The sequence below is a fragment of the Rhopilema esculentum genome, chromosome 16 (genome assembly GCF_057945365.1).
Source record: "Rhopilema esculentum isolate cy_ngs chromosome 16, ASM5794536v1, whole genome shotgun sequence".
Taxonomy (NCBI): domain Eukaryota; kingdom Metazoa; phylum Cnidaria; class Scyphozoa; order Rhizostomeae; family Rhizostomatidae; genus Rhopilema; species Rhopilema esculentum.
Genome location: NC_142830.1, coordinates 3,093,195 through 3,115,889, shown reverse-complemented (window position 1 = coordinate 3,115,889; position 22,695 = coordinate 3,093,195). Strand labels below are relative to the sequence as shown.

Genomic DNA, 22,695 nt, shown 5'->3' with positions numbered 1-22,695 from the left:
TTTTGAAGATACAGCTTTTGCTTTGTGCAACAATGTATTATCTCTAATCTGTGTTTTCATAACAAAAATGATCTCGAAACTCCTAGAACATTACCACTGAAACGGTGGCTTGAACATGGATTATATTCCAGCAAAAAGCTGGATGATGTCTCAAAATGCCGGGATGTCAATTGCTCGGGGGGGGGGGGGTTTGGGGTAGGTAGACTAAGTCTAATTTTGGACGGGGACGTGCCATTTTGATTAAAAATTTGGACCCATAATTCCGCAAATTTCTGATAAAAAGAGACCCATAATTCCGCAAACATGATGAAAACCATACCCACAATTCCGCAAAGCAAATAAAAATTTTAAAGCACATAAAAATCATTAAACAAATTTTGTATGTCCTTTGCCCCACAATCACAAAATTACACAGATTTCATAATTTTATTTCTAACTGGTCATTCATTTTGTTATTGCTAAACATCCCTCCTAATAGTTTTGCAATATTTTCCCAAAATGGTACCCATAATTCTGCATATTTCTTTAAAAGGTACCAATAGTTCTGCACATATTTCAAAAACTGATACCGATAATTCCGCACTTTTCAGAAAAAAGGTACCCCTAAATAATGGCACGTCCCCGTACCTTCAAACATGTTAAGGTACCCCCCCCCCCCCCCCGAGGTCAATTGGCCACGTTATATTGAGTATGATAATTCAGCAATAGGATGTCCTTTTCTCTGTTAAAGCAACTATAATTTTTATATTCCTACTTTTTGAATGAATATATTTCGTACATGAAGTGCATCTTCCCTGATTTGTTGAATTGAATCTATTTGGTATTGGTTCTACAGGTGATTGCTGGATGCAATTGCCTTAGCTGTTTGTAGATGAGACATAAGCTGGAGGGGATAGGGGATCGGAAGCCTTTTTGCTATTTTTGTCAATTGCAAGCTGAAAATCCCGTGAGAATCAACACCGTTTCATGAAGCTAAAGCAAGAGCAAGGAGCAAGATCACTTTTTGCGCTTCTGGCTTCTAATATAACAGAAGCTACAAAACGTCCTTACTATCCACATGTTTATTTCACCCATAACACATGTCTACAGCTCTTAAGATATTATTTCTTGTATTTTGCTCAACGCTTGTAATAGTAAAATTAGTCGAGAATCCCTGTATTCAAATCAGAACCCCAAATCACAATAGTGCCCCGTAGCATGTTTCTTTGAATTCTCCGTGAATTTTCTAAGGAGGGAAGGCAGGAAATGTTCTTCTTGTTTGGGTATCATTTAAACAAGATACATTTCTGACCAATGTATCTTGGTCAATGTACCAATGACCAATGTGACCAATGTGTCTCCTATGACATAAACGAAGGAGACATTTCAAAAAGGGTACATGTATACAAATGTTAACCTTAACTCTGTTTCTGAAGGTTTTGGGGCCTCTGCCCCTGTTCTCCCGGTTCCTACATCTATGTCAATAAAATAATGAACATTGGGGTGGTATTACCCCTTTTGTAACGCCCCTATGATATCCTATCGTGATAACCCTCCTTCTCTGAAACTGGAACTGATCACCCGCCATTGCCTTTCTCTTCAATTAATCATTGTTACCTTTAGAGAGGCTACTGTAGATTATTACTCTTGTACAAAGTTTCGATTTCCCGTTAGAATAATCTCATTTGACGCAAATACTATCATCGTCAAAAGGAGGCTTCTGTAGTGAATCCTGCAGTGAGTGAAACCCTTAGGAGTGAATTATTCATGCATGCTTGCATTTTCTATTCAATAAAACAGGTGGGATCTTCCACTCGTTTTTAATACATTCAACTTAAATTGTCTGGAGACCGTCATTACAGCAGGTGCAGCTTCACGTCTATTGACAACAACCGTTGTCCTGCTACAACGTCCAAGCTTCGTTCTCAAGGTTCTGACACCTTAGAAGCGAAGGATAGAAGAAAGAGCGCTTGTGGATTTTTAAGTAAGTTTTTTCTTTTTTATGCGCTTTAAATGATATTCACAAGAAACATTTATGCAGTTGCTGCCCAGAAAACCAGGTGGATAGATATCTTTATCCTCGATTGTTTGTACGTGACTAGAAGCCGCACACTGTATCACTCTGTTACCTTGCTAGGGCTTTAACAGAATTGGGGAGGCCGCGAAACACTGAAGCAAGATGTGTCGTTCCCATTCTGATGTACAAGAAATCCCCAGGATTTGAGATGAAAATTTGTTTGCTACTTGAAAATGTGTAGCCTGAATTTTAGCCTGTAGTAGCAATGCAGTGAGAAATTTAACTATCTGCAGAACGGCCACCCTACCTTTATAACTGGTGCATTTAGGAAAAACTTCGACATGCAGAAGTTTCATGCGGATATAGTTCAGTGAAAATCATCGAAAAATGGACCAAAAATAGTTGTATCTACAGTATGATAAACTATTTTGAAAAATAGGTTAACTGAAAACTACCCCTACGATTTCCACCTCTCTGGTAAAAATTTGCTTAACACATTGCAGTGAGACTGAAGTTTGCATCATGGTGACTACTTCTAGAAATAAACAGTTTCCAAATCTAAAAGGTTTACAACAGACAACATAAGTTTCTTCCAGCCTTTTAAGCTTATTGACGCCAAGACGCTTTTAAATAACAAGAATATTCCAATACTTGCTTTGTCTGTAACCTTTGAAAATGGCCTTACCACGTTTCATTCAGTAACAAAGAATCTACAAAATACACCCTGTGCTGTATGTAATAATAAAACATTTGACAGTTGTGTAAGTCTCATAAACTAGGCATTATAGAACTTGCTGTAAATCAGTGATAAGGAGATAAATACCAAACATTTTCATATAAGTTTAGAACAAGGGGCACAGTAACACAGAGAGGGCTGGGGCCATAGCTTCCAAAAGCACCAGATTTTTTGGGTAGTTTTGCATTATTTGCTACTTTTTCGGGGTATGCAGGAAAATGTTACCATTAGTCCCCCCCCCCCCCCCCCAATTAATCTGAAGGGCGTAAAAGTAAAGATCAGGTTTTCATTAACAGTTGTAGTGTCACAATGGCACCAGTTACTGCAAGCTAGCTTGTGGCTGTTATGTATGAAATTAAGCGATCGTTCCCTTGTTCAAATGTGAAGATCTTTCTTTTGTTGTTTGAAGACCGCCGACATTATTTGGCATGTTACCGAGTCTTTGACATATGTCAAATTGTCAGCATCGCTTGACAGCCATGACTTCTTAAACAAGAACTTACAAATTTGCTTTCAAAGGAAATATTCAATTCTGCATAATACGTCATTTACTATTGACTGCCAGGTCTTTTTATTTGCGATTATTTTTTTTACCTGCAAGATAATGTCAAAGAAGTCTGAGCTTGTCAAAATAATAAGAAGCATTATGACATATTATTAATTGTTTATTAAAGATATCGTAGTAAAGTCTACCTAATCAGACTTTTTGTTGAATCAATTAATTTGTTGGCCTATCACTACAATTGATTCCACTCCTGGGTCAACTTCATGAGCAAAACACATCGTAGAATAGGGGTGTTTAGCGTAGCATACGCGCAGAGTCCTGAATGGTCATCCCTCTTCCGTACAAGGCTCTGTAAACCCTTGAAAGAAAAAAGGGTGGGGTTTTGGTACAAAAGTATCAGCCAGTTCAATTGCCGGACGAAACCCTGATTGTTTCTTCTAGAGGAAAGCTGGCTTTACGATGTGTATTGGACCAGCAATACCCACTCCGGTTGCATAATTGGACACCATAGATATAATTAGTTATATTTGAAACGTATCAAAATGAAAATGATCACTATTGGATTCGTTTGCTCCTGACCTCCCAGTATCAATCGATTACATCAACACGTTTTCTCTTATACTATGGCTGGATCAAGTTTACCAGCTATTTTAATTTGTCTTTTGTGGAGAAACATCTCGTGGGCGTTGTGTTTATAGATTTCTTGTAACTGTAGCGAAGGAGTATACCTGTGGTTTGCCTCTGGGTCTTTTATTTGAGTTTCATTTCCTTTTAGGTAGGCGCTGTAGTTCCTTGGTGAAAGAAGATCGCCTCCGTTAATCCGAAGTAAGCTGTTAAAGTTAGAAAGTAAGGTTTGTATCAGATTTTTACTTTTTGGAGCAAGATGTTTCATTGTAGGAACAAGAACTTTGGTATTCCTTGTGCAATTAGCCTTTTGATCGAAGCTTCCTTCACCTTTCTCCCAGAATAGGGTCCAATGAGCTCTAACATCATTATTACCAGGATTTTCTTTAGATAGACTTTTGGATTCTAATAACTATAAAATGGAACATATGTAATACAAACAGCTTTTACGAACTAGTTCGTATAGAAGAAGTGCGTTTGGCGTGAAATGACTCGATACTCGAATTTCTCTTCTTTATGGAATAGAACAAGAAAACGCATAAAAGTTTTTCCTTGCATAAGATTCATTCGCTGTGTAAAGCAAACCTTTGTAGCGTTCTGTAATGCCTGCCTAGATAAATTTCTTTGCAACTCAGATATAGGTAATTGCTGATATTCTTAAATTATTCAAATTCTTATTTTATTCCATAAACGTCCGCCAGTTGCAAAACTTCATTGCCCTACGTTTGGGCAAACCTGGCAGCCTTAGACACAAAGCATTGTAATTACAACAAGGTTTTAAATAATTCGCTGCCAAAGACCCATATCCGTTAAAGGCGCTGTTTCCCGACACATTTTGATGGCCACCTATTTTCTCATTGGTTGTCTTTACAATAGACCAATTGTTTTTCATCCAATCGGCAACGGAAGACTAATACTCGGCGTTTTCTCGATCGACTGACGGGCCTTTGAACTAACTGTTAAAAAGTTGCTACAACCAACCAGGCTCCTATTCTGTTGTCCATAATAAAGAATTTACTAGAGTTTTACTGTTTAATCCAACGAAAAATGCGCAAAGGGTATGTGTACATAGTCATTAAATGGTTCAAGGTCTTCCCTTTTCGAAAGTGTGACACAATGCATGAAATGTTAGGATTAGAGAGGTTTTTTTATTTCTTTCTGATTTTGATCAAAGGAAAAAGTTTCATAATTCCTTGACCCAGCAACGGCTCCTGGCAAACTAAATTAAAGGATTTCTGTGGTATGGAAGATTAAGTTTGGGATGATAGCAAAAAGACACTTTTGTGTCTTTGCTAATAACTCCAACGAGATATATAAAGGCAAAGATTTTTTCCTGAAGATGTAAAGGAGTCAATTGTTCACTCCTGAATAAAATGGAAGTGTGTGTGGCAAATAAGAGACAAAAGGGTGAAAATTTCTCCTTCACAAAGGTAGTGCCAAGGCGTGAGCTTTGAAACATTTTTCCTCACTAATCGTTGATTGTTGTTTAACCATTCTAGCGTGTTAACATTTTTGGAGTAGTTGAACTTTCAAAGTATGGCACTATATTATGAATTTTGAAATAGAAATGCATAAAGCAGCATATAAGATAATTTTTCTTATGACCACACCCCTAAATAGCGAGGCGCGGCCTTTTTGTTGGCAAAAATAATTTCTCATTCCTCTGAAAAAATGTTTGACTTCGTCCCTAAGAAGGCTTTAAATCTGCTTGAAGAGTATGTTGTCATTGTCGTATGTTGATTGCTGCCATGCTATTTCGTTTCGAAAAAATTGATGCTCCTGAACTTTTGCTACCTCTGTCTTTGTTCATGCTATGCTTTTCGTGATTTTAAACAGTTTTATGCCTGTTCTTATTTTTATGCCTATTTTTATGCCTATCTTATTGCAAAGTAACGTTATAAGAAAAAATTGTTAAGAAAATTGAGTTACAATATTACTTGCAGGAAACGAGTATAATTCAAATTCACTCTAAATGCTGACAATAATTTGTTGCTTTTGAATCCGGCTTGTCGGTGGACAAGTGTTTCACAACTTAAAACGGAATTAGTGGGTGACCCAACTATAGCGCATGTCAGTTAAAATTCAGGAAACATGCAAATTGCCTAATGTCTGCACCTATTTTCTAGTAAAATCCGCCATATTGATTTTTTCTTTGTTCATTGAACTATCTATTCGATATGCTTGGGTTTTTGGTTTGCGGCTGTTCAAAGTAAAGTTCATTTTTATCCATACTGGATCATAATCTGACCCCCAGTCTTCATCTTTTCTGTCTTTTGCACTGGTGACACTATTTCTGTATCTATTTTCGATCAAGATATAATCTATTTAATTCTTTGTTTATCCATTAGGACTGGCTGGTCATTTTTTCTTTTTGTTCAAACTATGCAAAATTCTAGCAGCCTTTCGCCTCTTTAATTTTGAATGCCTGATCCATATGGCTCTATTACGTGTCTAAATTTTTTTTGCATTAAAGCCACCCATTAATATTGAAGCATCCTTCCAATTTTTCTGTAGTTATTTGATCTTAGATTTCATGATGAATGTTGATGAAAATGTTTTCTTGCTTACTTGCTTTTTCATAGTGATGTTTTTCTCTCTGACATAACTTGGTACCTCTTTATGCTTTGTGAGATCTTACCTTTCACGATGATTGCCATGCCTTGGAGTACATCACTTTGAAGTCATTTGGTAATGTGTATGTTGATTCGCCGGAATATTTGTAGAAAGTCTCTGATATTCCTAGGGTGTTAACATTCATTCTTATCATCTCTTGACATGCGTTAGCCAATTCTCTACTTTTCCAAAAACCTCTACATTCCACGTTGCTATTTTCCAGGAGTAGTTGCTTAACGATTCGTGCTTGACTTCTGTTTCACGAGAAACCAACTGGACTGGACTGCTTCTATTATTGTTTCCAGCACCCTATTTGCCAAGCATTTTGATTATAGAGATCAGCATAAATTCCATGAGTGGAAAATTTGATCATCGCATAGCATATTCTCTAATGGCATAGCATATACTGTCAGCAGAAGAAAGTATAGGAGCCAATCGACATAAACAGGCATTCCTATAAGTCTTCCTGAATTATTAAACAGCACGACAGCCCCACGTTGGGCGCCATATTTTGTAATTTGGAGTTTAACACAAAAGAGTAGACTTCCTACTAACCCATTCCCATTTTATTTAGAATTATTGACAGTGTATTTTAATAAGCAGAGCGTGTTTCAACAAAGCACTTGAGATTCCACTCCATCGATTCACCAAAACCCCTACGATTTTTGATGACGTCACATTTATGTACTCTATACGCTTCAGAGTGCAGAACAGGGCGGTCCTGGATTGATTGTCCAGGTTTCAACTAATCGGGATCGTCGTGCAGTGCAGCCTAGATATATATTGCTACCAAAACTTATGCGACCAAAACACGAGCGGTCGCTACCTTCCAGCTAACAACTATGCAAGAACATAAACTGCTGCAGAACCTGAAACTTTTGTTTTTGGGACTGAGTACTAAAACGCAAAGAAACAAAATAGCAACCCAAACGGGAAGATAAGATCTGGTCTTTAGAGAAATTTGCTTGGGATAATTTCTACTTTGGCGTTTCTTTGACAAACATGATTTAGTTTTGGAGACAAACAAGCATTTGTTTGAAAGTCTGTTGGTATTTAAAAATACTTGTCTTAGAGAATTTTGTTTGGGATAATTTCTACTTTGGCGTTGCTGTGACAAGCATAATTTAGTTCTGGAGACGAACGAGCATTTGTTGTTTTTATCCTACCAAATAATGCAATTCCAGAAAATCTCGAAACAACGGAGAAAAACTAGAAAAAAGGGTGATAATTGTTTTTGTTAGATTGATATTGGGGAGAGCTTGGTCTATGGATAGTTCTGCCCTTAAAGGAGTTGCCACGTATTCCGGTGCAAAGTTACTCCAAGTGCTCCCTCTAAATATCGGTAAAATACCATTGGTCCCCATATGGGTAAGGCAGCATTCGAACAAGGGTGAGGGCTTGCAGGCTTATGTGATGCTGCTTATAAAAAGTATTTCTAGAATTACCAAATGACATAATCAATGGTGATATCATCAATGGTGACATTAAAAATAGAGATTGTTGATATCCTCAAAATTTAATGGCTAGGGAAATTCTAGTATTTCACGCATCCTTTAGTTAAAATATAATTTTTTTAAAAACTAGCAAAAAAAACCTTGGAGTCAAATAATTTGGAGCCAAAATTTACTGAGACAACAGAATGGCAACTTCAAGGGGCTGGTAAAGCACCCTATTTGGTAGAATAAAACCATCAAATGCTGCCATGGCATGCTGTAGTCAAATTTAGTAAATATAATTATCCCTTCTTTCATCTTTGCTGAAGTCCTGGAATCCAGGGAACATAGATCTGAGATCACAATTTATCTATCTGTGGGAAAATAAAGTCTACTTTATTAATGTAAATTCGACATTAATACCACCTTTGAAATCCAAGCCGTGGTATTGAATAACTGCGGTATCAAACACTTGTGGTTTCCCTTCTTGAATGACATATTTATTACATCTAAAACAACACGAAAGAAGCTGTATCAACTTTATTCCGACATAATCAATGGCATGCAATATGTTTTTTATTAACTTTAAGCATCCATTCAATATTCATTTTAAGTTATTGTACACATGCGTCTTACGGCAGCCATGCAACATGAAAAACAAACAACAAATTACATTTGTTTTCATGCGTTTAAATTCAAACTTGTTTTGTTCAGCTGTTAAGATTTCGATTTTCTCTTTATAAAGGTATTTTCTTCGTAGGTATTTAGTTAGTTTTCTTCTTCCATTTCTCACTTTTTAACATTATCTTGCTTTTGATTGTTGCCACAAAAATGAAAAACGTTTTTACTGAGGTAACAAATCCAAGTATTACTGAGGTATTTCTGACTAAACATTCCAGGCAACATTACTAAAAGATGAATTACAGCAGCTTATTATTAAAATTAGAATTTATAATAACTGATGTTTTGTTTGAATTTAGTTTCATGATATTCAGGCATTCTTTAATAAAATAAAACAACTTTCAAATTTCAGTCACGTAGATAGATTGCGAGGGTTTCATAAATGAAAGCGCTTTGTGATATCTTGATATTACCCGTCATACTTTGTGGGATGGCAACTCTAGGACTCGATTAGCAGAAAGCTGTAAAAGCTGTTTACTTCATTCAACATTTCAGCTACGTGACATGCAGTTCTAATCTTCAAACAAATACTCATTTCTAATTAGGTAGCTTATCGACAACACCAAACTCTATAGTTCGGTTTCTTTGCATGATTAAGAAGAGTTTGCCTACAGCCTGTTTCCATTCATGCAGTTGTAGATGTTGTTTTTCGTGCTTTCCCACGTTCATTCCGGTTCTTATTATTAGAGTATGAATTGCTTGGAGGACCGCGCAATAACCTTTGTTTGTGCATACCTGTTTCTATTAATACTTCATATATTTAGAAGCAAATCCAAACATTGCGAACTACAACTTTTAAGATGTTGTTTGTGATGAGCTTTGAAATAGAAGCAGTTTCGTAAGCTAAAGTCAGTGGTGTTGGCATGCAACGCTGGGAAATAGAATGTTGTGTGTTCTGGTCAGGTCCTTTCTCCAACAATAATACCATTCATGAATGACTGTATCGTGCATCTAGAATTCCCTTTTCTTTGCATTTAGTTGCATTTCCAGAAAGCCAGTTTTTTGTTCTCTCTACTTCTATCAACAATTTTAAATTTCTCATCCTTTTGTCTCTTAACATACAGTCTTGAAATTAAAGTTTTTCCATTTGAAATTTAGACTAGCAATGACAGTAAAAAATGTCTTTATCGAGAGCTAAGTAAATTGCCTCTCCTCCTTTTAGATGACGAATAAACGATGCTTGAAATATTTAGAAAGTCTAATAAATGCTTTTGTCTACAATTGAAGCGTTAGTTGTCTTCTGGTTTAGCAAATCAGATCTTTTTACAAGGTTTGTTTACACAGCACAACCACGTGTAAAAAATAGTCTCTTTATTTGCTAAGTTACCAGCTAAAAAACATGCCTCTTTCCTGACAATAAGAAACAAAGATCCATTGTATTCAGCAGGTCAAACGTCGAATCAGAAAGTATGCATTTTTATTACTTATACAATATAGTATTTGATTGTATCTTTTGTCTTTGGGTGAATATCAACCTCTCACAATTTATCAGAGAATAAAAACGTTTGTGTATCAGCTGCATTGAGACCTCGGTTTTTTGCTTGGAAAAATGGCAGCAGGTTTGTGCATCATCAGTAGTTTATCTGACTTTTTGTCTATGCTTCTTAAATTTTCCTTAGATTCTCGAAGTACTTCGCGACTCACGAGAATATTTTGCTTTTCGAGTCTTCATACTTTCAACTGTCTTACTCTGATAACATTTTCTTAAAATCGTTTTATGAGATAATATTTTAATTTATTTCATAAGCAACAGGTTGTGCTTTCCAAGATAACGAAACTTGTATTCATTAATCAAATATTTCACACGCAAAGTGAAATTATTACTTATGATTTTAGTGTAATTATTGATGAAGCAGTTAATGATTAAAGTAAAGTGAAATTGTTACCTCACAAGTTTAATTGTCGGGTTTAGGGCCCACATCCCAAATTTTGCTAAAATTATTGGAGAAACGGGATTATCGGAGAGGCGGGGTTAATTTTTTATCATGTTCTCCTTTCTCTTGGCACGAAAACGTCGCACAAAACGTTGACGAATGTTGGTTGGAAAGTTGATGCTGTACGGGTTACACATTACTTACACTTTCTATCATCAAATTGAAAAGATAGGGCCTGTTTACACGGGATCGAATCCGAACGGATCAATACCTAAAGTGGTATGGATAGGCTTTGTGTTTACAGGGGACTTGGCCGGATCCGTTCCCATTTGGATCTGCTTTCCGTACCCGTTTGGGACCGCTTTTGAAGATGGTCCCGTTTGGATCAGATCCCAAGAGGTCGTGTTTTAACGGTTTGGATCGGATCAAAACAAGCACAGGTCCAAAAAAAGGCGGAAAATGTCAATTACGAGGTACTTTGTAAATGGCATCCCTAGACTGGGCGCCAAAAAAACAAGAAATTTATTGTTTCGACCTGGTTTAATTTTCAGCTATCAAATCTATTTATCATATTATCTGCTTTTTCAAAATGAATAAAGAGGTTTATAAAAGACCGAAGATCAAAGTTTTGGTTGGACTGATAAGGAGACGGCTCTACTGCTAAAAGTTGTTCTGGAATATAAAGTAAACAAAATCCAAGAAGCATCATATTGAGAAACAATAAAACAAAAATATGACGGCAAACGCTGTAAAGGATAAATTATTTTCTCCCTTCTGAGGTTGAAAAATTGCTGCCAAAATTACGTTATTACAGTGAGCACACAAACCTGCGCACCTTGGATCCATACGGATCCGATTCTGTGTAACGTTAAATATTTTCAGATCAGATTCCGTGTAAAAAGGTCCTGAGTTAAATGTTCTAAAATCATTCAAAACTTCAGTCACATTTGCAATACATTGGTTTATTTCTTTCATTAAACCAGTATGTGGGATTATCAAAGAGGCGAGATTAACTTTTCAAAGTATAGAACAAAGGCGGGATTACATTTAGTACCAAAAAATCTGGTGTCAAAAATTTCGGTGGAAAAGATTTCGGTCAAATTTTTCAAACTTCGGTGTAAATTTCGGCAAGGACATAAAAAGTTTTGGTGGAGTGAAAAAAATTCGGATAGTAAAGAAATGAAGCACTTTCTGTAAGTTATTTCTATCTTCAACATAAAATTATCTGGAACAAATTCATAAAAGTTATGAAAATTGAATATTTTGATGTCAGCCTAATAAATGGAACCGAAGAGTAGGTAAGAATGTTATAAACCTATGATTAGTGGAGGTATTTTTATTTCATTTTTTATAGCCCATTGGAGGAAAATTAATTTGAGGCGTTTACAGTTCCCATTATTATTGATAGCCAATCGCAACGAGGGGATTAGAAATTCTGATCGATTTAGAGTTAGAATTCTGAAAATTGAGATGTCGAAGTTGAAACTGCTGGAAAGTTAGAAAGAAATAATTAAGATAAATTTTGAAGAGAAATTACTCAAATTTCTTGGATGTAGAGAGCGAAAGAGAAGAAAGTTGAAATGAGCTGGATATCTGTTTGTTGATGACAAAGGAGAGCAGAAAACTATATCAAGGAAATTTTTTGTTAGTTTGAAAGTCCATCAGTGAAAAACGAGATTTTTCTAGTGTTTTCTAGTGAAAATTTCGGTAAGAAAAACATTCGGTTTGAAAAAAAATTCGGTGGGATTAATTTTCGGTTGCCCTGCTTCACCAAAAACAAAACTCACCGAAATTTTTGGCACTTAATGTATTAGAGAGGCAGGAATATTAGAGTGGATGGGAATACAAGAGAGGATACAGTTTCTTAATATAAATTAAAGTCTTCTGACCACAAAGCTACAGTCTACAGTCTAAAAGGGTTTCTATTCCCATTTTCCTTTTACTCCTTTTGAATTGGTTTTATGATGTAGAGCCGACCCGGTTTTAACGTTGTACATTAGCGTGGCAATGTCCTGCAGTGGTTTATTCTGGAGAGATGGCAGATTTGCTTTCATTCTGGGTTCTGCATATTGCGTGGACTTGGGACAATTAACAACTCTATGGGCTTCTCTTGGAGTCTTTCTTGTTCTTCTTCATTGCCTTCATCCCTTTTTGTTTTCAGTTGATTTTTTTATCTAGTGTAGATCTGATGATCGTCAGCATGCATCCCGGGGGGGGGGGGCTACTTAGTATATTTTGCTGACAGGATGTGCACGTCTTTCCGGGTATCATTTCAGCAATTTATTCTTAGGCCGGGTATCTGTTCAAAGGATGTAATCTAAAGCCGGTTGCCTGATTTTTGTTTTTTTCTATTTAAAATAAACAGCAATGAGGCTGCCCAGTGCCCGCCCGCTGTTTTTGTGGTGTTCTGGCAACCATGGCAACTGGCACCAAAGCTTTTGTTTTCCTTTGTTCTTTTTCCCAGAAATTCTAAAGCCGGGTGTCATTTTTAGCTTTTTTTCTAAAGCCGGTTCACCAGAACAATCTTAGGAGTGTACACCCCTGTCGTTTTGGTATCCAAGTACCCCCCTGGGGCATACATGCTTAACTTAGTGCTTTTTATTGAAGACTAAGTCATTTTGAAAATATTCTATAGCATGGGACCAAATGCTGATCCTTGAGGGCATCCCCTTGCTGCTTTCTTCCATTCACTTCTTACAGTTCCTAGTCTGACACTATTCTGTCTTTGTTCAAAGTGAAGTGTTATAAATATCAAAGAGCATTCAGAAAGGCCGTAGGCTTCCAGCTTTTTATAGAAGACTTGGAACCATGGACTCGAAGGCTTTGCTCATGTCTGTTGACATCTCATGGCTGTTATCACTCTTTTGTCAATGGCAAATTTCGAATCCTCAATGAACTTTAGCACCAAAGTTATGTGCTGTTTTGCTTCTTTTATGCATTGTTATTGGCCTGCAATTTTCACAATGCTTTCACTTCTATTGTTAGTGTTTATAACTTTTACTTTCACTTTTGTTTAATATGCTACTATATCGCAATTATTATTCTAAGAATGTACAATATGTAAAACTCTCCGTTTAGAGGCTCCAAACTCCTATAGCCTTTCTCGAAAATTATTTTAAGATATCAAAAACCTTTATATAGCTCTCCAAAGCATTTTTTCAAAACAGGCTGATTTGAGAAAGATATGAGCCGTTGCTGGTCTTTATCAAGATGTTTATGTGCTTGCTCACATTTCTCATCGAGGCTCGTGCAGGGGGTCGCCAAAGGGGGCACGGGGCGTTGTACCCTCCCGTCGGCAGAAAAAGGATTTTAATCGGGCAGAAGAAGACATTTTTCTTTCCACTTTGTAGTAAAATTGGAGCCTTTCTGTAACAATTGTAACGTTTCAAAATTTCTGTAGCAGCTGATCTCAAAGTATGGCCCTGAAAATTGAAATTGAATATAAATAAAATTAAATATTTCGAATACTGAATATTGAAATAGAAACGCATTGCAGCAGTATATGAAATTATCTATCTTATGACCACACCCTTATGACCAGAGTGAGACACGCCCTTTTTGTCGACAAGAACCATTACTGTACCCCTCAGAAGAAGATTTTTAGGCTTGTGTTGATTTTCACTTCTTCACTGGCAGCTATAACTGGACCCCTTGAAATATCTTCCAGCATTATCAAAGGCATAAATTTTGACTGGCCACTTATCAAAATTACCAACTATTATAATAACTAATTCGTTGCTATTCTAAACTTGTCAAACATACAGTAGAATACCGCATAAAAGAACCTAGGTTTTTTTCTGGCAGCCTGAATAGGTTCTAAATTAACAGGCTGCTATTCTAAATTCCAGTCTAAAAGGTTCTTAACAAGTTCTTATATACGTATAGGCCTTGCACACATTAACAATGTTTTCCACCGCAAGAATCCTAACAGACACACTTAAACCAGCCATATTTTTCATGTTAAATTTCAAGCCAATCAAATGAATTTGTGTTGTTAGATTGTCCAATTAGAATGTAACATACCATAACCAACCATAACCTGATTTACTCTAAGCTGGTTTAATTTCCCAGTGTGAATAGGGTGTAAAAAACCTTTTCAAAAATACATATAAGAACCTTTCCAAATTTCAGTCTTTTGGGGGTTCTTGATTATAGGGTTTAAAAGATTAAATTTCAGCCTCAAGGTTCTTATAAAAACAGGTTCTTTTATGCGGGTTTTTACTGTAACGTCTGTCGGTTCATCTTTATAAACCCTTCCATGAAATTCAACTTTGAATATTTCATTTGACAGCAATTAGTTATTTGATAAGGTAATGAATAGATATTCCCATTGATAATTTAGTCTTCAAGGGCGCTTTTCCCGGTTGACTAGTTAAAAATAAAAGCCGAGAGTTGTGATGGATGGATTGAGAATACTATAAACATTACGCATAGGTCGTGGGATTTCAAACAAAAGGAAACGCGTCGCTGGCTTACGTCGTGCCTCAGACACCGTGTGATGTTATTACATACAGTTAATAAGTTACATTTTGTTGAAGAAAGTTCAGTACGAAACGACACTGTTTTATGAGGAGAAAAGGCGACTGATTAATTACAAAAATGTCGTGTTTGCTGTGTTGTCGTGGCAAGAAATCGAGAGCGGAGGCGTATGAAAGAAACGATGCAGCGACATCAAGACCAGGCCCATCCAGCCAGAAGCCCCAATGTAGGCCACAGTTTGTTTTGAAATTTCCACTTCTGTAATTTGATACCGTTGATTCGATTAGGCTTATACCTCTTTTGTGTTTATGGTTCGTGTGAAATGGATCGATGCTTTGATATTCGGAGTGGACACTAAATAATTAGGCCTAATTCTAATTCTTTTTTGTGAAATATTTTTAGCCTAGCAAAATGTATGAAATTGCTAAAAAAATAATCACCAATGTTGGCGAAATTTTGCATCTTCGTTATATTACCTTGTTGGCATACAACTACTTAGGATAAGTAGGGGACTTCCGTCCTAGAAATTTTGGGGGCGTCGCCCACCCCTAAAATGGCCATGCATAGTTCCGCATTATTATTGAGTAAATGCACATTTTGCTCTGATTCTTGAAAGCATTGAGAACCCCAGAGTCGATTATGCGGAAGTACCCGTTTGACATATACCCAAAATGTAAAAATAGCATAAAGGTGTAACTAATATTTGATTTTGCATTTTTTTTAAAAATTCCAGGCAAAAACTTTTATTTGTAGAGCTTTTATTCTCAGTAATCTGCAGTAGCCGAAGTAAACGGCGAGGAACATAACCGAGGATTCCAACAAAATCCCGTGAACTGCACTCAGATTGCGTTGAAACTGCGCCCATTTCGTCTTCTTCCCACTGGATTTCAGGGCCGCAGACCGAACCAAGAACTGGGATAGCAACAGTTCTCAAAACACTAAAGAACAATCAGATCTGTGAACGTCAAAGGGCCGATAAATGACATTGTAAATTTTGGAGCCACCAACCCCCAGCCTATTATATCTTTAGTGTCCAACCACCCCTTCCACCGTGACGTTCGGTCCTTGTTATTTATTTTTTTGCTTTATTCTTATTTTGACCCCGTCTTTGTATAAACTGATCGTGTTTTGCTGTTGTCAAGGATGATGGAACCGAAGTGTATAGAGTAGTTGTAAGCCTACAACCGCTTTGTCTTTTATCATAAGCGTGACGTTTTCTTTTTGAATTTTTTTATTCGAAAAGCGTTTGATCTTTTACTATTCAGTCAACTAATTTTGATTTATTGAGCTTTACCGAAATTTAGCAGCTATGAGTACAGTTTAAGAATTTATGTTACCATATTACCTCGATACCGCGAAAAAACTTCTAAACACCCTTCTATATATAAAATAAAACAAAATATGTAGTTTATTGTTCTACACCCTATATCGAATGGTAGATATGGATGCCCGCTGTATAGGGGCACCGAGTTTGTAAGGAGGCATAAAAAGATAGAACATCACATTTCGAGAGGAACTGTTTCCTATGGTGTGCTTGCAACCAAATACTTAGTTGTAACCAACTTTCATATGGTCACATATAATTCAATTTGGTTCATGAGAATTTCAAATAAAGCACAGATGGATGAACTGGCCCAAAAGGTGCCCCAACATGTGATCAAACTAATGCATCAAGTTTGCACCAGGGTACCACCTCTCTGTTCCAAGCTATATGGACCAGAAAGTGTGCCCAGAAGGTGTGCCAAAAAGTGTGCCAGTAGCGCGAAAACTGCCAAAAATGAACTTTTTACCATAACTTTGGAAACACATACAAAAGGGACAATTATGAGATAAGACACTGATTGAAGGCTTGATAAAGGCTACGATTGTTAGGAGTTTAGGCGTGGTAGGGCATTGCACTTACGTCACAGAGACTTCAGAAAGGGCAGAAGGTATCACATGTTCCTTGGTTTGTGCCAGACGATCGGTGAATGTAAAAAAATGAACCAACGGGGAAATGCTTAACTAGTAAAATGTAGCACTGCTCATTTGTAAAAGATTTATTCATTATACCAGCTTCACAGGCTCAGGGAATTGTCTGTGGTCTTTACTGAAGATTGATCTTGAATTGACAAAGTTATTTTCTCTTTAGCCATGAAAGATTTCAGAAAAGATGCGTTGGAAGCTCACAACGAGTTTCGAGGCAAACATGGTGCACCAGCAATGAAATGGTCGTCCAAGCTGGAAACAAAAGCGCAACAGTGGGCGGAAGAAATCGCAAAGAAGGGCTACTTGCAGCATGCTAGCCAAAAAGAAGATGGTGAAAATATAGCGTGCATGAAGGGTAAGTGTTGAATTATCAATTTCAGATAAAACAGCTCTATGCAAAGCAGAGTAGAAAAAACCCCATGTTAAGATGCCACGCACTATAGAAACAGGTATGATGCCCCCTTAAAACAGCAGGCTTAGCCGCTATAATAAGGCAAGCCATTTTTTGCAAACAGTGAAAAATCAATCTGGGTAGAGTAGCGATACAAATGTCTCCTTGAGTTTCCTTGGATATGAGGTTTTTTATTTTGATGCCCAACTGCAGAATGTCATGAATCAGGACCCCTTTTTACAAAACAAAAGACCTTTTTTGCAAAATCTTAGGGATATGACTCTGTGATTTGATCAACACCCCTCCACCCCTTACTTAACGATGTTTGTCAGAGGCTATTTGCAGACCCTTGTTAAAGTGGCCCCGCTTAGTACTTGAAGTAACGGTCATCACCAACAAGGTTCCAAGTTTAATGAAATTCGCCATTGACTGTTTCTTGGCGCATTACTGTGGTACTTGTTTTGGATTCATTATACCTTGGGCCACTTCTTAACAAATGGTGACAACTTATAACGGTGAATTTTTAGCGAACACGTTTATCCAGATATTCCTCTGTTTTGCAAGATTGCTCAATATGAGTCAATAGCTGTCATTTAGACATAACATTTGTTTGGGAACGGGTCTTACCTGTCGAGGCGTATTCTGATGAGAAGCTCTTTTCACCCTGTATAAATATCGAGAAACAGATTTTGCTTTTTAGGGCTGTCATTTTTTCAGCTTGAAGAATAATTACATTAAGAGGCCTTAATAAGTAAACATACATGTCTTAGACTTTTTAGAATGTTAGAGTTATTTGCAATGTAAAGAAAAATGTAAATAATTTGTGTAACATCAAACCAAGTTTTACTGCCACTGGGCCAGCACTACAATCCTGGCCAAAAGGTTAGTTGACTGGTGAAAAAACCACTGCAATTGCAACTTCGCCCCAAAAATATTATCAAAACCCCCCACCCTGCAGCAATGTTGGTTTTTTAAAAAATACCCAAGTAACAGCAATCGAAAAGAGTAGAAATAAGCGCATCAGCATTGACAGTAAGGGCGGGGAGCGTATTTTTCCAAAAATATTACAATTTGCCAGCTAGTCCAATAACTTTTGGCTAGGATTGTAGGTTGAATGCTATGGGCGCTTGAAACTACGAAATCTTTAGCTGATTGTGGTACCACTAAAGATGATCACAATCTTTCATTAACTGTAGGTCAAGAGCTGACCGGTCGGAAAGCAACAGAGATGTGGTACGATGAAATAAAAGACTACAACTTTAGCAAACCGGGTTTTAGTTCAGGAACCGGACATTTCACTCAAGTTGTCTGGGTGGATTCAATTGAACTAGGCGTGGGGAAAGCAACTGCTCCAAATGGAATGCAATTTGTTGTTGCACGATATTATCCTCCTGGAAATATCCTTGGACGTTTCCCGGATAATGTCAAGGGATCGGGTTCAAAACCAGTTAAAAGAAGTGAAAATGCCAAGCCTGCCAGCGCGGCCGGCTCATCAGCTGGAGGAAAAGCTCAAAGTAAGTGCTTTATGCCTTGTTTGTGAGGTTTAAAATATATTGATCCAGGCCTGGAGAAGATGTTCCCTTCTGTTAACCCAGAATTCGATTGCTTCTATGTGGCCTTGTGACAGCACAAAAGAACAGGATGTTCGTCTACAGAGTCAAAAATTATCACATGCTAATCAAATTATCATAAGTTCTCAAATTATCGAATGTTTCCCCAATAAGCATCTGAAGCATCTTATCCTTTTCTTATCTGATCTAGTGTAGACCAATGACAGAGTTTTGTGAAAGTTGCTGTTTTGATTTTAAAGCTGCTCCTCGATTTCACCCTATTAGATTTTTCCTGGAAAAACGTTTTTTTCTCCACTTTTGTTCGCAAGACCTTTTGCTTTAAACAAATGACAGTATTGAATATATATAATTTTTCTTTGATATGGTATAAAATTATTTTGGTCTCTTCCTTTATACTTCGACATGATGTACATACTGCAGTAACAGTACTTTTTGGCAATTCTCTCAATTCAAAAAAGCATCAAATGAAGTATACCATGAAAGCCTGGTTTGACCAATTATTAGAGGTTGGGAGGGAGGTCTCCCAATGCTACATCTCCTGATAAATCTGCCCCTGCTGACATATGTTTCATTTTTCACCTGTCTGCATTTACAATTGTAGGTGGGAAGTCATTCCGCGACGATATTCTTAAGGCGCATAATTACTGTAGAAAAGAGCACAGTTCGCCTGCAGTGAAGTGGTCTGGCAAGTTGGCTGCGGAGGCCCAGAAAGCTGCTGACGAAGCTGCAAAAACAAATACTCTAAAACCGGTTTCCCTTAACAACGTTGGACAGAATATGGCAGCGATGAGTGGTGGGGAGTTGACTGGGCAAAGGGTGACGGAAATGTGGTACGAGGAAGAGAAGAATTATAATTATTCTAGCCCTGGATTCAGCTCAAGCACAGGTAAGGAATATTCAAAATATTCTAGAGGAACCAAAATCTTTGTTTCTTGTATCATTTTACCGTCAATTTATATTCTCTTCATCTCTTTGTGTAATTATTTACCCGAACCAGTTTATTCTCATGTATGTCCCTTCAGTGTATATTCCAATGGTTATGGCCATTTTATTTGGCGGTAAAGGACTCAATATAGCTATATTTTTGTTGTATGTGTTTTTAAGACTCTCGAGAGGCTAAAAGTCCGCTAAGAACTTTTTAGTATCGACTCCTGCCATTGTTTCTTTGATTCAGTCTTATGGTTTTTTAAATATCACATCTCTCTTAATTCTTCTCAATTTTGCTTTGGATATAAAATGGTTTGCTGTCAATTTAAAGGGTATAAAATTTTGTTGTTGTCTGATATAACGGAATATAACGAAAATAGATCCTTATGTTTTTGTATCATGTGGTTTCATAATGAACTTACTTACTATATTTTGACTAAGCCATTATAATTTTATCATCCAATCTAGGTATTTCTGATACCAAGATAAAATAAGGATCCTTATTTTATCTTGCTGATACGTAGCTAGTAGCTATAAATTTGTTACCTTCAACTGAAGTAACGGCCTTGAAGCTGAAAAAAATGTTTTATTGCTTTTTGCCGGTTGCAACGAGTTTAAGGGACATCAATCCTTGTCGGCTGGAGGTCAGATTGGTTGAGCTTCAACGTGTATTGAAAAGACGTTTAAAGAAATATTTAGCAACTGCCCTCTACCCTTACATAAACTGTGTTGCACCTATATTTTGTATCTATCTTTTTCAAACTATGTTTCAAAAATATGTTATAATGTCGACACATTTTCTTTTAGGGAGTTTCACCCAGATGATCTGGGGGGAGTCTACTGCTCTTGGTGCAGGTAAAGCTGTAGGTAAGAACGGACAGCAGTTCGTTGTTGCGCTTTACGAGCCCCCTGGTAACGTTAGAGGACAATACGAAAAGAATGTAAAGGCACCATCTGGAGGGGGTAAGAGAAGTAAAGGTTCTGGCGACAAAGATTGCGTTATTATGTAACCTTTGAAGGCGACTTGCGAATAGAGTTTATCGGGGATATTAAAATGAAATGATGTATTGACTTAGCAAGTTTTATGCCAAAGTAGGAGTTGGTTCGTTAAGAAAAAGAGGTAATTGCTGTCCTGGTTCATAAAATATGAATTGTACGATTTTGTCTTGGATTGTGATACTGTAAAATGAATTTCCAATACGCGAAATGCAGTAGACTAGGAGTGTTAAGTCACCCATTTGATAGATCTTGGACTTTTCATTGATGACTAGAAGCTTAAGCTTGTTTTCAATTTAGGTTTTAACTCTAAACTAAAAGTATTTCTCCCTTTTAAAATTTTTGGTAAATTGGCTTTTAACGATTTGATCAAATGACGGCTAGCTATTGCGAAAAATGGATTGTATTAAGCTTGCGTCGGTATTCGTTTATGGTCATTTGCCAAACTCAGGCTTTATAAGATCCCTTCTCGATTAGGTTCTTAAAACAGACCAATAATACATGAAGAATCATAATTAAGGTCTACGAAAAGTCTATTTCAACTATTTGAAGTGCTTGTGTGTAGGGTTTCCTAGGCCTTTTAAAAAGAGAAAACGAAAATAACAGCACTGTCATGATGCAATCCATGTGTTTAGATATTTGGAAGTTCCATTGCAAGTTACCTACGAAGTTATCGCAAACCTTCACCAAAATTTCCTGCTTCCAAATAAACCAACTAAGCTCAAGAAAATTTCAAGCCACTAGTTTTCGATGCAAATCGTTTTAGCGTTCACTTAATTATTTTGTCTGCAACTAAACATAATTATTTACACCATATTTTGTTGTAGCTTACACGCCATATATCAGTTTTTGTCCTAACGAAACGCTGTAGAAATTTCTAAAATTTCCCTAACGTAGTTGAATGTATACTAGTGTTGCCTGCCAAGGGTGATTGAATATTAGATTTTTTAGCTGATGTTTGAAGTGTTGTTAGATTGTTTTTGATAGATGTAATAATTTGTTGATGATAAGAAACCTTAAATTCTGCTTCAAATCAAGTTTATTCTGTTTTTTATTCGAGTGAAGATCAGGTGACTTTGAATGTGGTGTTTCGTCATATGAGATCAAACCGTAAACAAGCCAGAGAGATTCAATAGTGACTCTGGTTATTTTGCATAGGTAATGGAGGCCTTTTCTTTAGTCCTTCGAGAGTATTATTATTCAGTTGCCAACTACCACTGCCCTGCTCATCACTTAATAATCTTACTGCTGCCTTAACTTTTCCTTACCTTACCTTATCTTACCTTACCTTATCTTACCTCACCTTACCTTATCTTACCTCACCTTACCTTATCTTACCTTACCTTACCTTATCTTCCTTACCTCACCTTACCTTAACTTTCCCTATCTTACCTTAACTCACCTTACCTTACCTTCCTTACCTTACCCTATCTTACCTTACCTTACCTTACCTTCAATTACCTTAACTTTTCAAAAGTCTTGCTTAATTTTTCAATTCTGTCACTTCTTTTCATATTGTGCTGAATATTTTTGCTTTCTGGGTTAACCTAGTTCAGATTTCTCTACTTTAGAATTTGCAATTTGCTTTGCTAGAATCTTTCATTGATCCCTTTCTTTGATGTAATAACATTGGCAACACTATGAAACACTCAAAGCTTTTCATTGACTATCTGATATCTTCTTAGACATGTTATGAAGAAGTAATAAATCGTTTCCTGCCTTCCTGACGGTAGTCTGAAAGATGCATCCTCCAGAATCCTCCTTTCTTCTTTTCTTTCTTTATATAAAGTTGGTACAATGTCCAGCTTCAATAGAGGTATTTCACTCCGACTGATTTAAATTACCATCGCACAATATAAATCAAACATAACCAATGTCGCATTTGTATTTCTTGGAAAGGT

The 22,695-nt window shown here is 36.8% G+C and overlaps 1 protein-coding gene across 4 annotated transcripts; it reads left to right on the top strand.

The window, feature by feature from the left end:
• The first annotated feature begins 1,798 nt into the window (after positions 1 to 1,798).
• Positions 1,799 to 21,827, top strand: LOC135682298 (uncharacterized). Of its 4 annotated transcripts, none has more exons than XM_065197130.2 (6): positions 1,799 to 1,963; positions 4,013 to 4,083; positions 17,073 to 17,264; positions 18,497 to 18,814; positions 19,473 to 19,757; positions 20,606 to 21,827. In XM_065197130.2, exons 3-6 carry the CDS (start codon positions 17,075 to 17,077, stop codon positions 20,806 to 20,808), a joined length of 996 nt encoding a protein of 331 aa, XP_065053202.1. In that variant the 5' UTR covers positions 1,799 to 1,963; positions 4,013 to 4,083; positions 17,073 to 17,074; the 3' UTR covers positions 20,809 to 21,827. The 4 variants fall into 4 exon arrangements, with proteins under 4 accessions (XP_065053202.1, XP_065053201.1, XP_065053200.1 ...); XM_065197129.2 differs by having other exon boundaries at positions 4,013 to 4,088; XM_065197128.2 differs by lacking the exons at positions 1,799 to 1,963; positions 4,013 to 4,083 and adding an exon at positions 9,784 to 10,147.
• Positions 21,828 to 22,695: the final 868 nt, after the last annotated feature.